This window comes from Lissotriton vulgaris, chromosome 3_1 (assembly GCF_964263255.1).
Source record: "Lissotriton vulgaris chromosome 3_1, aLisVul1.2, whole genome shotgun sequence".
Classification (NCBI taxonomy): Eukaryota; Metazoa; Chordata; class Amphibia; order Caudata; family Salamandridae; genus Lissotriton; species Lissotriton vulgaris.
The window spans coordinates 159,014,368-159,030,624 of record NC_141689.1 but is presented as its reverse complement, the minus strand read 5'-3'; the positions used below and the strand labels follow the sequence as shown (position 1 = coordinate 159,030,624).

The following is a 16,257-nucleotide window of genomic DNA, read 5'->3' as shown; positions in this document are numbered from 1 at the left end:
AGGATCAGTATAACATCTATTCTGACTTGATGCCTGTTCGATGCAGACCAAAGGATTTTTGGAGTCCGCTTCAGGTGTACCTCCTGACCAGGGCGGCGCGGGACTCTGATTCTGAACTTGAGGACCGTGAGGGGATAGGCTGATGACAACGTGATGGGCTGGGATTTTACACGACTCCTGCTGTTCTTTCGATATCGGGGGGGGGGCTGACTGTCTCCTCTTCCTGCGAGCTATAAGGGGGTGGGAGTCTCCCTTCGGACAGGTAGTTTAACGGGAATCCAGATTGTATCCCTATGCGGCACCCTTCTATCCAGTGCTCCTCATACTTGTGTCCCCTCTGGCTCATGTGTTCTCCGCTAATGTACTGTATTCATATTGCATTGTTTTCTTGGCTCGCCTGCCCATGCTGGATCATTGTATTTTAATATCTCTTGCACATCTCGTTGGTGCTCCTTGTATTGACTGATGCCCTGCCCTGTACTTCCTTGTGTTTCCTTATTTATTTATTTTTTGTATGCTTTCTAGGCACTGACGTACCACTGTAATGGCTGATTGTGACTGTATGTTTTGAATGTACACACCCCTTGTACCTGCTTGTCTCCAAATAAAGGTTTAAAAAAAAAAAAAAAAGGATGAGCACAAGCACTTTATCCATGGAAGCAAGAGTAAAGTGCACGGATGTCTAGAGCCAGCAAACAAATAGGGTCCAGCAAAAGGTAAAAAAAATCTGGAGTGACCACACAGAAAAGGCGACTTTATTATGGTTTTAGTACGGCTCCAAGAGTGGAGAAGTGTGGCTCACTGGTTAGAGGAGGCAGACCCTGATGCAGAGGTCAGACCCGGGACCAGGGTTCAATTCCCGACGCGGCAGGGTCTTGAGCTAAAAAATGTCCACAGACTCGATAATTCTCACCTCGGTGCCTACTCGAATCATGGGTTCACACTCTGCAACTCTGGGCAATAGCTTGCTTAATCTCCACTACGGCCCACTGCGATGGGATGCCTGGTCTTCTCCTTGGGGATGCCCAGTAGGGGTTATCTCGCAGGGAAAGCCAGGACGGGTTCCCAAAGCAAGCGCTAAGAGACTTGTCGGTGATTTGGCGTTATATAAATCGAAATTAACATAACATAACATAACATATACACTTTACACATTGTATCTAAGTTAATCTTGTCTGCTGAGCATCAACCAAGGTGCTTAGTTGATCTGAACTTGTGATATATGAGTGGAAAGTGTCTAAAAGATATTTAAATTACGATTTAAATTCCCAAATGCTTTTTCACAAGTTCAAGTATCTCACGATGGAGGAGTTTTTTATTTTAATACTTAGTTGATACCTGAATTCAGAATTGTGGCCAAATGCATTAGGTCAGAAAATGCAATTCGAATTTATAAGGCAAACGGATCAATGTAATTGTGATGAAAACCAGTAAAGTGATTTGTATAAAAAAAATGGGAAACACCTTCTCTGGGAAATCGATCACCCTCTACAAACGGGAAGTGGGTGAAAGAGGGAAGTCACTGAAACTGCGGGCAGCCAGTGGATCTGCCAGCTCTCACTATTCTGTTTGCTTAACAGGACCTCAGAGCGGGGCCAAGGCATAGTCTGGAATTTAAGACAAACTGAACTTTAATACAGTAAGAAAATATATGTCTATTTAAAACAGAAAATATACAATAAAATACCCTTCTCTTATATTTAAGATACATAAACATTTTGTATCAATAATGGGCCTTGAGATTTACAGCAAATAACTTACAGATGAACAGAAGACATATCACAGAGAGAAGACGTTCTGATATTTTGAAGTAAAATGTCTAGAGTTAAAGAGAAAAGTGGGTCTCTGGTTTGGAGAAGAAGGAGGGATCTGTAGCTCTAATGCGAAAATAATATTGTTCTTTGCAGAGGCCAGTCTGCACCGCTAGGACGAAAATGGTAATAGTCACTAATGAAGTGACGTCTTAAGTTTGTTTAGGAGAATGTGACAGGAGGAAAGTCATATTAGGAGTGATGAAGGTTTGTGAAAGGATTTTGGAAGCGACGCCAAGTCAATCAAAACTAGGAGTCCTCGGTGCTTGTCTGGAGATAGACCTGTATTTCCGTTTTCACTCTTTCTTCTTGGGGAATGTTCTCCTTCAGATGTGGAACTAAGTAAAGTGGAAGGAATCTGTAAAAGAGAAAAAAACATGTCAAATAAAGGGAGCCATTTTTAATGGAAAGGAATAAGAGCCTAGCGGTTTCATTAGTATTTTTTTGCACAGGCACACACGTGCATGGCGAAACATATACGAATACAGAACAACAGATGCTGGGAACTGGGCTATGATCACAAGAAAATACTCTACCACCATTTTCACCAAACACCTGAACCATGAAATGCAAAATACAACATATAGGCCATAAGCCTTATTATATTGTGCCATATGTATGTGGGAGTTGTGTAACTTCTACGCCATGATTTCTCAGCCATGATCAGCGAGACAGATCATATTAGAATTACAATCTGCCTAGATGCCATATAATCAGTTTATTACATAGCACTTCTTTCAATGGGCTTTATATTTATGTACCAGTCTTATAAATATTTTTTCCGTCTTACAACGCATGGCCAGATCCTGAATCCACATCACGAATCTGAGGGGAGAGGGATCCCGTATCCAATACACAATCCTACGCTTAGCTAGCACAATTACAAGACTCATAAATGTCTCGTTTACTATAAATTTAGCGATGTCTTTTGCCCCAGTGGATAGCTCTTACATTGACAGGAACCCCTGTCACAGGAGTGCCTATCAACGCACTGAAAGTGTGTCATACGGCTCCGCCAACATGATGGAGAAGTACAACACACTTTCGGTTTCTTTTTTTTCTTTTCAAAAAGAAAATCCCAAAGCTGGATTTCCTTTTTGAAAATAAAAAATAAAAGGCTTCCTTTGCCATGGGAGTCCTTTCCCACGATGAGGGGAGCATTTTGCAGTTTTCACAGCTACTTACCGCCACAGTTTTCCTGGCAGTGAGAGCCAGTGGAAACCGACCTCTTATTCCGCCCATCTAAATTAGGTGGGCGAAATTAGAAGTCTGCCTCCGATGGCCCGTACTCCGCTGGGCTGTTGGAGGGGCCTAATCACAGAGGAGATGGAGTAGTCTGCATTGCGATTAAACCTAAGATTCACCTGCATCTTATTTTGGCGGGCGTACCACAGTGTTGGCGGTATAGATTCTACATTGCCATTGCGACGGAATATCCATAATACCAAGATATAAATTGGGCCCTTGGTCCCAAAAGTAGTTGTAAACTGTGCACCAATTGTTTGCAAACAGCAATTTGTTTTGTAAACGACTTACATACTAATAGATAGATTTTTGTAAAAATAAGAAATTGTACATCATTCATCTGACTGCTTTTCAAAAAAAGAAATCTTTTCTTTTCTTAAAGCAGGTTGATTTTCGTAAAGTAAATGGGGCTACTTTAAAAAGAAAATAATTTTTCTTTTTGAAAAGTTTCAGTGAGAGTTGTTAGTGGTCACCTTTACCATTGTCTAGAACATCCTAAACTTGTTTCCCAATGTGCAGATAAGTTACCACGCCAACTTCGCAGTCAATCACTTGTCGATGGTTTCTGCCCAGAATTATAGTTGCGCACCACTGATACATCAGGGTATGAGCAACAATTTAGAAGGGATGACCCTCAAAATTGTAATCCTTTTTTAAATCCCCTTACCGATTTGGACAGACTTTTGAATGTAAATAACAGACGTTACTATTACTTAAATTACCTCTATTCGTGAGAAAGGAAAGATGAATCGGCCTTGCAGACATTCTAACTCATGACCTTCCAATCCCCGCTTCGTTCCAGCGGTCAACGGTCAGCTCATAATTTGATCCCTCAGATTTTCTTTGATCGAAAATATATGGGTTGATCAAATATCATCCACGGTAAAAAAAGATTTGTAAATGATTGCCCATTAAGCAGTCTAGCAACAATTCTATTGTATTGTAAACATTTCTTTTAGGTATTCAGTGTTAAATGCCATAGCCTATATATATTAGGCAGCATACCTCATGACAGCCTCTGTCTGCACAGCTGTCTCTGGAGTGCTTTGAAACTTCTGCCAGTAACTTGCAGCTTCTGGTTTCCTTTTCAGTTTCCATAAAACATTTATCAGACAAGACATAGCTTCCCGGTGACCTACAAAGTAGAACGAAACGTGTTACAATCGATGGCTGAAATGTGTGCAATAAGCATAGCAGAAACGTTCAGCACTCTCATAACAAAAGGAAATTATCTTTACCAAACGTTTTCCAGCATGGGTGTTCTCTTTAGTGTTCCTTCATCTTTGACATTGTGGGCTTGATTTGTTTAGGCAAGTGTTGACTCTTTTGCTACTTGTGCTCTTAAACTAGCTCCACTGCTGTTATGTGGAAACAGCTCCCTCAAGTGACTAGTGCAGGAACCTGCACCAAGGCACATTGAGGTCATGTATGTAACATGCCAAATCCTCAGGACCATATACTGCAAAGAAACACCTAATGCACGATCATCCATTGCTATGCATTTGTCGACAAAAACTACCACTAGATCTTGGTGAAATTGTAATTATGCCGGTGTAATTAGGGAGATTCCTTAATTTCACATTTAGGCCTTACAGCAGTGGATTTACTAATCGACCTGTACCTAAGCACTGTGCAACTTTGTGCCCTGAATACAAACACAGCTCTTTTATACTTCAGAGACGGGACCAAAAGATGTCAGTCACACAGACAGAGCTGCTGGTTTTCTGTAACCGGCGTTTATTGATTTTATGAAACACACCTCGAACACAGGCTCTGCATTGAGGACACCTCTCAGAATCAGAATCGAGTAGGCCCATCTCATCTCACAGAAGTCAAGGGCCTCGCTACCAAGTTATTCATTACAGCTGCCATCTTCTGACCAGGCATTACTGCCTGGAAGCTCCCAGCTGGAACTCAACTTCCCTGTGCAAGACACTCCAGTAACTCCATTGCTCTAGTCTTGGTATTTTGCAACAGGCATTCTCACACAACCAAAAACAAGCAAGAAACACAGTTTCATACCTGTAATACCACTTGCCTATCATAGATATGTTTACTGATTCATGAAGACTGAATATCCCAATTGGACTTCCAAAAGAAATGTAAAGATTGGATTAAAAAGCTTCTTTGCAGGATGCCATAAACTACAAAAAGTGTCAGAGATGGCGCAGTTGCCCAGGTAGTCAGTTATGGCAGATCCTGCAATCAATCAATCAATCAGGATTTATAAAGCGTGACAAATCACCCGTGACGTTCTCAAGGCTCCTTCGAGCTGATATGTTAATTCAACCAGCCAGGTCTAGAGTCCTTTCCTGAATCCAAACAGCGATGGGGCGGTCCTGAGCTGCAGGGGACAGTCGTTCCAAGCTTTGGCTGCCAGGTGTGAGAAGGAGCGTCCTCTGCTGTTGCCTCGGCAGATCCGGGGGGTGTCTGCGAGGAAGAGGGAGGAGGATCGTAGGTGTCTGGTCGGTTGGTGGAAGGTCATGCGTTTGTTGATGTATGTGGTCCTTCGTTGTGCAGGGCTCTGTATGCCTGGGTCAGCATCTTGAACTGGCATCTCTTCTGGATCGGGAGCCAGTGTAGCTTCTTGAGATGGGATGTGATATGGGTATGTCTGGGGAGGTCGAGGATGAGTCTGGCCGATGAGTTTCTTAGATTGCTTTTCCATTCAAAAACACGCTGCCTGGTTGACCCTGCAGAGCTTTATGTGGAAGTGCAGCTTCAGAAATTCTTAAATATGAGAAGTCAGTTTTTCACTGTATTTGTATAATTTTCAAGGCTAGAGATTTCCTTTCGATTAAAAAAATTGTAAAGCAGGGGAAGAAAGGCTTCCGATATGGTAATAAAAAAAAACATCTCTGCGACACAAGACTCTGACACAATACTTACAGAGCGACAGAAGCTATGTGTGTCACGATGAGCAGGTTTGTTGGTGAGAGGATCATATTTTATTTAAGATCTTGCTCATGGAAGTGCAGTCTTTGATTTCCTTATTGAGTGGCAATTCTGCAGTTGAATATGGATGCGACAGTGGTGGCGAGCCGCAAGCCCGGTGTGAGTTGTGCCGGCTTCTAAATTCCTTGGAAGACACAACAGACCGTGCACAATCTGGGTGTCAGAGGAAGAGCTTCGTGCCCAAAGGAGCACAACCATATATCCTGGACATACAGCTGACAACCTTGCGTGCGTCATCTCTAGGGACCAGAAGGCACAATGGAAAAATAGCCACCTTGACCAGGCCAGAAAAAAGATCCAACGAGCCCAGAGGATCCTGTCGGCCTCGACTCAAAGGGGGAAAGTCATCGTCGGGTGCTGGTTGTTCCTGTTCATGGTCCCTTGATGGCGGGTGGGGCTTTGTCATGGTCTGGATGGGAAATCGGACTCAACTAGGCACTGAATGATAGTAATGAGCCTTGGATTGGCCTGACTGAGGAATGGGGCTTGCCCTGGTTAATAAAGGAAACATAGGCTCTAATGGGAGCGTGGGGCGGGTTCCTAATCCCAAGCTTCTTGAGGTTTAGCACCTGATGTGACTGTAAAATAGAGGGAGACATTCGGCGGAAGAACACGTCCTAGGAATAACCGTGTCCATTATTGGCTGGTGGGACCGATGCCCAATAAAACCAAGAATCTTCTGATAGCTGAACGACTATGCAGCTCTCCCATCTTGCCACCTGGCAGATCCAGGGCCTGCTGGCTGAAGGTTTCCTACAAGAACGATCCTGTTTGCTGCCCAGGAAAAACATTCTTCAGGGAGTCCCCTTCAACTATAAAACGGAATAACTTTAAGGCCCAAAAGGTGAAGTCTATTAAAAAGCACTTAATGTCACAGAAACTAGAACAAAGAAATGGCGATGAGGAATCTCCTCACAGGGCCAAGTAAATGAATCTTTTTACCTCTGTGGAACTACAAGCTCGGTTTTTGAGAGACGCGTTCAGCTATTGATGCAGTAATTCACAAGAAAGGAGTTATTCGCCCGTAACTCCAGTTCTTGAAAATCTTTCATATATTCACATGCTTAAATTATCCCCCTTAGTCAGGCTGGGAATCCCTGGTACATTTAAAGAGCAGCAAACAAAGTTAAAATGGCAATAGGCCTAAACAACAGCGTTTGGTTTAAAGTCCATCCACCTTGTTGGAAGCAACCTGAACTTCAGGCAATGCGGCGGAAAAGCAAGTTATCCTAATCCCCCTCGAGGCCACCATAGCTCCGATTTCACACAGTGTGACAAGTATATAATAAATAAACCTATGACCGGAATGGAGGGAAGTTCGCACATGAATATATGTAGGTTTTCAATGTTAGAGAACTGAAGTTAAAGGTAAGTAACTAATTCCTTCTCCAACAATGGATCTTTCATATATTTACATGCTTGAATCAGAATAGTACGCAGTCTACATTGTAAAATATATATAAAAAGCGGGAAGCAGGCTTACCTTTATCAAGACAGGTTACCAAAGTCTGCCTGTCCCACTTCTGCATCAGCTTCTTCGTCCATGTCAAGACAGTAGTGCTTCGTGAATGCGTTCCTGCACTTCCAGGTGGCTGCAGATTTCTCGTGTAGTCACACCCACACACAGTGCCGCGGTGGACACCCTCATTCTTCCCGAAGTGGACGCTTGGCTTTGGAGTGACAGAAGGAAATGCAGGCTGAGAGTCAGCATGTGTCCTCTGCTTGGACAGGGGTCATCCTTTTCTTGGCTTTCAAGATCAGACGTGTATCTGATCTGATGAGCGTTTGTCTTTTGTTCTGTCGATGTAGAACCTGAGAAATTGAAGTAAGTCCAATGAACGCAATGACCTTTCTGCTGATGAAGATGGGTCTGGGAGGAAAGGCTGCAGGACGACTAGGTTATTTTAGTGAAAAGTCAGTAGGATCCTTGGGTATGAATTGGGAATTGAGTGTAAAAATTACCTTTTCGTTTGTGAACCAGAGGAAAGGTTCCTGGAGGGTCAAAGCTTGCTTTTCCCCTACTCTCCTTGCTGACATTGTAGCTAGGAGAAGCGCTGTTGTCCATGAGATTAACTTTAAATGTGCCTGGGTGCGTTGGTCCAAAGGGAGGCTGCATTAACTGGCTGAGGACAGTATTGAGCTTCCAAGGAACCGGAGGGCGATGTACAGGTGGACATGTCTGAAAAGTCCTTTCATAAATTGCTTTATGATCTGTTGGAAGAACAACGCAGATGCCAATAGATTTGTTCTTCTAAATCTTGATATTGTAGCCAGATGGACTCTACCAGAAGAATATTGGAATCCACTCTTTTCCGGACCCAACAAGTATAGCTACATTTGAAGTGGATGAAAGAATTGTTTTTAAATCAGACCCAGAAAGGCTTCCACTTAGAGTTGTACGTTTTTGTAAATGATGGAACACATGCCTGTGCTAGAATGTCTCTGCAGTCCTGCAGTTCATCCCAGTGGCCACACTCTAAGTGGTCAGGAACCACGTGGTCAGGTTCAGCGACTTTGGGTCTTGGCGCACTATGTCTCCATGGCATCTGGAGAGGAGTCTGGAGGGCAGTTTCAGAGAAATAGTGAAGCGTACAGACATTTGCAGGATTTCGTTGTAACAGTAGTGGTGTGGACATGCCAGAGCCATTAAAATCAGAGTGCAAAGATCCATCTTCGTGTTCTTCAACACCCTAGGGACAAGGAGAAATGGAAGAAAGGAGTACACAAAGATTCTGGACCAACTGATCAAAAGGGCATTGCGCAGGGTCTCTGGATGCCAAAATCTGCTTCAGAAGTACTTTAATTTCTTGTTCTACAAAGAGGTGAAGAGATCAATCATGGGTTGACTTGTCTGTCAGAAAATATAAATCAACTTGATCTTGATGTAGCTCACATGCAAGGCAGTCTGATGGTTGTCAACTGGGTGCAAGCACCAGATTGTTTTGACGATCGGGCAGGTGTCCCATGGGATCTCGTGAGAATTGGCCCAATTCCATAGTAGTTGAGCTTCTTCTGAGAGAGATAAGGGTTAAGTTCCTCCATTTTTGGCTATGTAGAACATCAATGTTGAATTTTGCGCTCTGATCAGAACTGCTTGGTTTACCAGTCTCAGGAGGAACGCTTGCCGGCCCAGAAGAACAGCCCAGTGTTCTACCACAATGATGTGCAGGGTTTTTTCTGCATCTGACCAGAGGCCTCTGTTTGACGATTCCTGCAGGGGAGCTCCCAACCATGGACCAACCTTGGATGCATCCATTGTCAGTATAATTTGTTGAAAACCTGTTGGAAAAAACTAACGTTTGTTGGTAATTTCCACCATAGAAGTGCATGTTTGAGACATCTTGTGACTTGCACTGGATCCTCTTATGAGCCTTTGTTGGCTTCCATTGCATGTCCAGGACCTGTTGGAGGGGTCTCATCCAGATTCTGCAAAAAGGGACTAGGCCTGTAGACAGTGACATTAGGCCTAACATGGACTTGTACTGTCTGATCGTGACTGGATATTCTGCAGACAGACTCTTTGCTGCTCTTTCCACAGATAGAAATGCCTTTCCCAGTTGTGTGTCTAATATTGCACCCCAGAACAGGATTTTCATACAGGGCTTTGAAAATGATTTCTCCTTGTTCAGCGCAAGAACCAATTTCTGAAAAGGTTTAATGGAGGTTTTCATAGAAGCATTTGCTCCTTCCTCTGATGGAGCTTTGATGAGCCACTCATCTAAGTATGGGTATACTTGGTGACCCTGTTGTCTGACGAAGGATGCGACTGGTGAAAGGCAATTGGCAAAATGCACTGATTTATGTCCAAAAAGAAGTGACTAGAATTGGAACTGTTATCCAACTACTGAAAAGAGGAGGTATGTTCTGTGTTTCAGTTGGATGGGTACATGAATGTATGCTTCTTGAAGATCCAAGGAAGCCAGGTAATCGCATTTCTGCATCATCAGAAGAAAATCCTCAAATGTAACCATGCAAAATGGATTGTTTCTTTAGATACTTGTTCAACTTTCTTAGGCCCAGAATTGATATCCAATGCCCTGACTTCTTTCCGATTTAAAAGAATCTGGAGTAAAATCCTCGATGTTTTTGTGATTTGGGGACCACTTCTATTGCCTACTCAGACAGAGATGATATTCCTTCAAGTGTAGACGGACAGGTGGTCTTTGAATTAATTGCAAGGTGCGAACAATTTGCCTGACCCATTTGTCCGATATTACAAAACCCAAGAGAGGGGAAAAAAAGGGTAACTCTCCCCCCTTTCTTCTGTGTTCGAGATGGGAGTGGGGGGAGGGAGGAAGGGAGGCTAAGGCGGAAAGTCAAGCTCTTGTGGTTTTCATTGGCACATGATTGAAAGAGCTCCTCTTGCGTCGTGATAACCTTCCATTTTTTTTGCCTTTGAATATGGTGTGGTGCATATGCCTTCTCAAAACCAGAATATCTATGTAGATAGTATGGTAAACCTTTACCATCATAATGGTGGAATCCCCCCTCTAAGTTCGGGAATCTTCATGAGCTACACGAATTGGAGGAACCAGATATATGGCACTGTAAAAGGCCTAATGTCTTTGCTGTATCCGTGTCCAGGACCCCGTCCACATGTTTTTCAATCAAGGTGAAGCCATCAAAAGGTATATCCAGGATTTTCATTTGAATCTGGGGACAGAAAGCTGTGGATCTGAGCCAGCCTGGTCTTCTCAGAAATTGCTCCTCCTGCAAGCTGTTTAAAGTATGCATTTGAAGCGTCAAATGCAGATTCAATCATGGCTGCTGAAAAATGTCTCCTCCTCGAGAATACTTTTTGCACTGTTATATTAAAATATTTATTTAGCGCAACGTTCACCGGATAGGTTTCTCACTCTCCGTTCTATTATCAGGTATTGATGTTGACACTGTTGTTGTTGATGTCAACGTCAATGGTGTTGTTGTTGACATCTTCATCTATAGGTCAGCGTGGAAGTTTCTCAGTGAACTTCGTGGTCAAAGCCACCAGCATAGATGACAGCAGTAAAGGAGACATATAGTGTCAGTGTTGACTAGGCCTTTTTGTGGCTGTCGTTGACAGAGCACATTCTGAGGATCTCTTTCTTTTTTGTGGATAGCTGGTCATCATTATAATGACATTTTTGCACAGTATTTTGCACAGACAGAGAATCTTCTTTTCTGGAGCTTTCGTCAGCCCCAGCTTCAGCATGTGCCTGCAACCCCTGTACCAAACAAATCTACTTCTGGAAACTGTATAAGTCTCATTACTGTGCTGCCTTCGTGAGGGTACTTGGAGGGGCACTTTTCATGGAATCTTTGCCTGATGAGGACATATTGCCCTTTCTAGAGGGAAAATCTCTTTATCCAGTAAATATAGTGGCAACCTCCTCTCACTGTCTTTTAGATTCTTAGAAGTAAAGGTTACACAACTCACCCTGTAAAGGCTTGTGATCAGGATAAAGAATCATCGGTGTAAATATTTTTCTGCCCAATACATAAACAGGATTTGAAGACAGTTGTCTTCTTATTATCAGCCATGGTGCCAGTTGGTCACAGATTCAAAGGACCTTCCTGCGCAGAATATAGCAAATATCTCTAAAAACTACTCACAGTACTGTAGGAGCTGAATATAGGGCGGAATCAGTACCAAGGTAGACCAAGAAAGTAACACTCTTGAGTTCAACAACAGTTATAGCAGAGCTCTACCTGGGGACTCCCTCACACATAATGTGCAGTAGAAATCAGAATTATGGTGGCCTGTAGGGGGATTAGGAGAACTGGCAATTCCACCTCATTAGCTGATGTTTGGGTTGCTTCAAATAAGGCGGTTGTACTCCTAAAACACTGTTGTTCAGGCCTACTGCGATTTTAACACGTTTACTACTATTTAAATGTACTGGGGATTCCCAGCCTGATGACGGGCAAGGATTCGAACATGTGAATATATGAAAGATCCAATGCTGGAGAAAGTGCCTCTTAGCTTTTATTCAAGACTTCGACTCAGCTTGTATTTGGAGCACCTCAAATCTCTTATGTAGGATTTCTTGTTGAGTTAACCAACCTCACCCCACTAGATATTCTTATAAGACTACCAAGTAGATACGTCTAAATCCAAATTGTTATTTTCATATTGTTTATCTAGCTCCTCAATAAATCTTTGGGGCTATTGTGTGTGTTGGCCTATCACTCTTGTGTGCAGCTAACAATCTTGGGGTACTTTATCCAATGATCGCATGTAAATGTACAAAGGGTTCTAGAACCATAGAGTTTATACTCTCCTCCAGTGAGTAAACAGATCCTTACTTACAAAGAGGCAGTTTCTCACACCGGCACACTGCTGTAACATACACCTACTCAGTCAGCCCATTTGTCCGCGCCCAGATCTATTGCCTGTAAATACCTGGAGACACCTGCAAGCAGAGCTGCAGGTTCATCAGTGCTTCCTTCTCTTTTCCCATCTCCAAAAATTGGGCCCCTCTTCCTAAAAGAGCCAACGCCTTCAAAGTCTCCAACAGTTTCACATCTTGTGGTGGATCATATGCAGTTGTCTCAGAGTCTGTACCTACATTGTGGGGGAAAAAAAGACAAGTTATATTTCCAGCTAATGGGAGGAGTAATACTAAACTACTTTAAGTTAAGTCAGTAAATTTGCAGGCATTAGCAGTATTTAAGAAAAAAATTATAAAATGAATATTAAAAATGTAATTTCTAGTTTTCTCATTTGCTTTTATATTATTCGTTAGCCTTTGATTTCTTTTTTTCCTTTTTTCTTTTTTTCCTTTGTATACACTTGCAGTGATGATATTCCATTGTTGTGTACGTCTGTCACCCTTACTGGATAAATACGTCATCAAATGAGTACTGTCACGAGGTCGCCATAGTTAGAAATACCAGGAAGGATACAAGTGTGCTGAATGTCTGGCACTATATGTGACCGTCCATGGCAGTCCCTAGAAGGGGTGGATCCAATGATAGTATCTGTAAAGTAACAGAGAAGTGCAGGTAGAAGTGCCTGGAGATGCCTAGTTGTCATTGGTGTGTATGGAAATATGTGACTGGGTAGAACATTGAGTGGGACTGTCTAGGGTTTATATGGGAGAGAAAGAGAGTCAAATGAGAAGTCAAATCAGTGAGAAACTGCACAGCAGCACTCCTGAGGTGTTTAACCAAACAATGCTTATTTTTTCTAGTGCATTTTACCAAAGTTTTACTATTCCCAGGGGCTCTTTGTTACAGGCGTTACTTTCAGTCAATTCATAAGTATTGGATGGATGACAAACATAGGCCCCACTTCCGTTGTTGGAAAAACGATGCTGGCGCTCAGGAAGATATAAAAACTGGCAACATGTTTGGGAAACTGAATAGGCGACTCCGCTTCTTGTTTGACTATTATATTTGAGCAAGGCATGCTATACTCCAGGATGAGTGCTGACTGCAGAATCTTGAAGCCAGCAAATGTATGGGAGATTCCTCACAAGGACCCTCAGCAGCAATCAACTTGGTGCCCCCACAGACAAGAATACGAGGGACAGGGCCCTATAAAGATAAACCAGAGATCTAGTCGAGGCGCTGCCCTCGCACCTTAAAGGTGACCCAGCTGGCTGGGCTGGGGATAGAACGTGTTTGGACGATGGTATTCAGAGTAGCGTATAGCCCCTAAATGCCCATCTCGGACTAGGGATTTACCTATAGATGAGAAGCACATTATCCTCAGATGCTAGGGACAGGCCTATCAGAGCTAGGCAAATGGATTGTAAAACTGACCAGCTTGTGTGGCTGGGAATATGACTAAGGATTATTCTTAGGACTCCCATATGTGACTAACCGCCCCCAAATCATAGCTGCCAAGGTTTCAGATTGCTTATGTGTGACATTTTCATAATTTCAGTGTAATTATGAGTGACATTTCAACGACTATGAGAGACACTTTCACACGAGTAAAATCAAGTAATGAAGATGAGGGAAACATATAAATATCAGAAGTTACACCCATTTGAGCAACAAGAAACTCTAATTAATATCTTAAAACTGCTGCAAAGCACCAGAAATAGAAGGGCAGAAACCGGAAACAAACGGCGCGACTACAGTGCATAGTAACAGAGGGCAGGCGGGCACTACTGAAGCTGCTAAGAAATGGCAAGCATTTTGTGTGTAAAATGAAAAGGACGCCACCTTGGTTTGGGCCATATTACTAACATACCTCTGTGCTGGACGTTTGAGCTCTCCCATATCTGCTTCTGGTGTGTCTGCCTGCAGCCTTATAAATTCACCACGTGGCCCAAGACACTGTACCTGCAGAGGTGTCACCCTACCTTAGAAGCAGAGAGTCGAGAATCATGGCCGTGCTCGAGACCTACAGGTGTTTTTGCCACGGCAAGGGGTTGAAAATATAGTCAGGTGTGACGGTGTAGTATTGTGGGCATGGGAACCATGAGCCTGCAGTGGACTCTGCAAGGCAGGTTCAGGCCTGGACCCTCCGCAGCGCCCAATTCCTTAGTCCAGGACTATCTTCGGTGAGTCTGCTGCTGTCCAGTCACTGAACTCACTAAAAAGGAAATGCACCATGCTTGAACACAAATGGAGGTTAACAAGATCCCAAGAGACTAGATCAATTTACAAAAAAGAACTGTCGCAATATACCAAAGCCATTAGGAAGGCTAAAAAGGACTACTTTTCTAACAGAATCCTAATGAATAAAGACTCCCCGAAAGAGCTATTTAAAATAGTTAATGAGCTTTGTAGCCCGCCCAGTTTATCATCTAACTTGATTCCCTCGCAAATCAGCTGCGACAATATGAACAACTTCTTTTGTGAAAAGATAGACAAGATCTATTCTTCCTTCCCCAATCCCGAGACGGGCTTCCCGGTGGACCATGAACCACACTCCCCCCATGCGCACTGTTCTAGCTTCGGCCCTTTCTCTGAAGAAGAAGTGGGCAAAGCAATGCTCGAAATTAAATCTGGCTCCCCCTGGACCCGTGCCCCCACCATATCTTCCGGCAACTCATTCCTTTAATTTGCCCGGCAGTTACTCTAGTGCTGAACGACTCACTAGAAACGGAAGAATTTCCATCCAGCTGGAAGAACGCCACAGTCACCCCTCTTCTAAAAAAAGCAGGTCTTGATATCAACAACCCGGCCAACTATAGACCCATCTCCCAACTCCCCTATTTGTCGAAAGTCTTAGAGAAACTGGTCAACAGGCAACTGGTCAGTTTTCTCGAAACTAATAACCTCCTAGACATCACTCAAACAGGTTTTAGGGCCAACAACAGTATAGAAACAACTCTCCTGGCCGTGCTTGACAACATCAGAATGCATGTGGACCAGGGGAAAACAGTTGCCCTAATCCTGTTAGACCTCTCAGCGGCATTCAACACTGTCCCACACAATCTGCTCCTGGAAACCTTAGCATCCAAGGGCATCAGGGACAAAGCTCTGGGATGGCTGCGGTCTTTCCTATCGGAAAGATCACAATCGGTGCACCTGGGCAAGTTCTCATCCCCTCGCCGGGTGATCAAATACGGGGTCCCGCAGGGGGCCTCGCTAAGCCCCACCCTGTTCAACATTTTCGTGTCTTCCCTTGCTGAAATTTGCAGAAAATGGGGGGTTGAAATCTGCTCCTACGCTGATGATACCCAACTCACTGTAATCCTGGACGAGAAGGATAACCCCAAGGACAGGCTTCTAAATTGTCTCTCTGATTTGGCTGATTGGATGCACAAGCACTACCTTAAGCTAAATGCAGACAAATCGGAGATACTACTGTTCGGAGGCCACACTCAGCTATGGAATGACACCTGGTGGCCTGAAGCCCTGGGTATCCCTCCTGCCCCGACACCCACTGCAAGGAACCTTGGAATAACTTTTGACACCTCCCTCTCCATGAAAACTCACGTAGCCACTTTATGCGGCAAAGGCTTTGCAACCCTGAAAATGCTTAAAAGAGTTTTTCCATGGATTCCAATAGAATGCAGACGGCTCCTAGTTCAGTCCCTCTTGATGAGTAGGCTGGACTATGGAAATTCCCTGTTCGTTGGCATGGCAGAGTACCTATTCACTAAACTCCAATTGGTGCAGAATGCAGCAGCCAAGGCCATTTGCATGAAAAGAAAATATGACTCGGCCTCCAACTGTCTGCGTGATCTACACTGGCTGCCAATGAAGCAAAGAGCAACTTTTAAAATGTTATGTATCACTCACAGAGCGCTGCACAAGACAGGCCCTCTCATACTGAGAAACAGGATCCATTTCTACACTCCCA

The 16,257-nt window shown here is 43.6% G+C and overlaps 1 protein-coding gene across 1 annotated transcript in view; it reads right to left on the bottom strand.

The window, feature by feature from the left end:
* Positions 1-1,613: 1,613 nt before the first annotated feature.
* FANCG (FA complementation group G) overlaps positions 1,614-16,257 on the bottom strand; it is a 228,741-nt gene continuing 214,097 nt past the window's right edge. The window contains exons 12-14 of the mRNA XM_086962889.1: positions 12,394-12,555; positions 4,062-4,191; positions 1,614-2,169 (exon numbers count right to left, since the gene is read on the bottom strand). Coding sequence (XP_086819015.1) covers positions 2,061-2,169; positions 4,062-4,191; positions 12,394-12,555 — 401 coding nt within the window. The 3' untranslated portion in view covers positions 1,614-2,060. The remainder of the gene's footprint in view (positions 2,170-4,061; positions 4,192-12,393; positions 12,556-16,257) is intronic.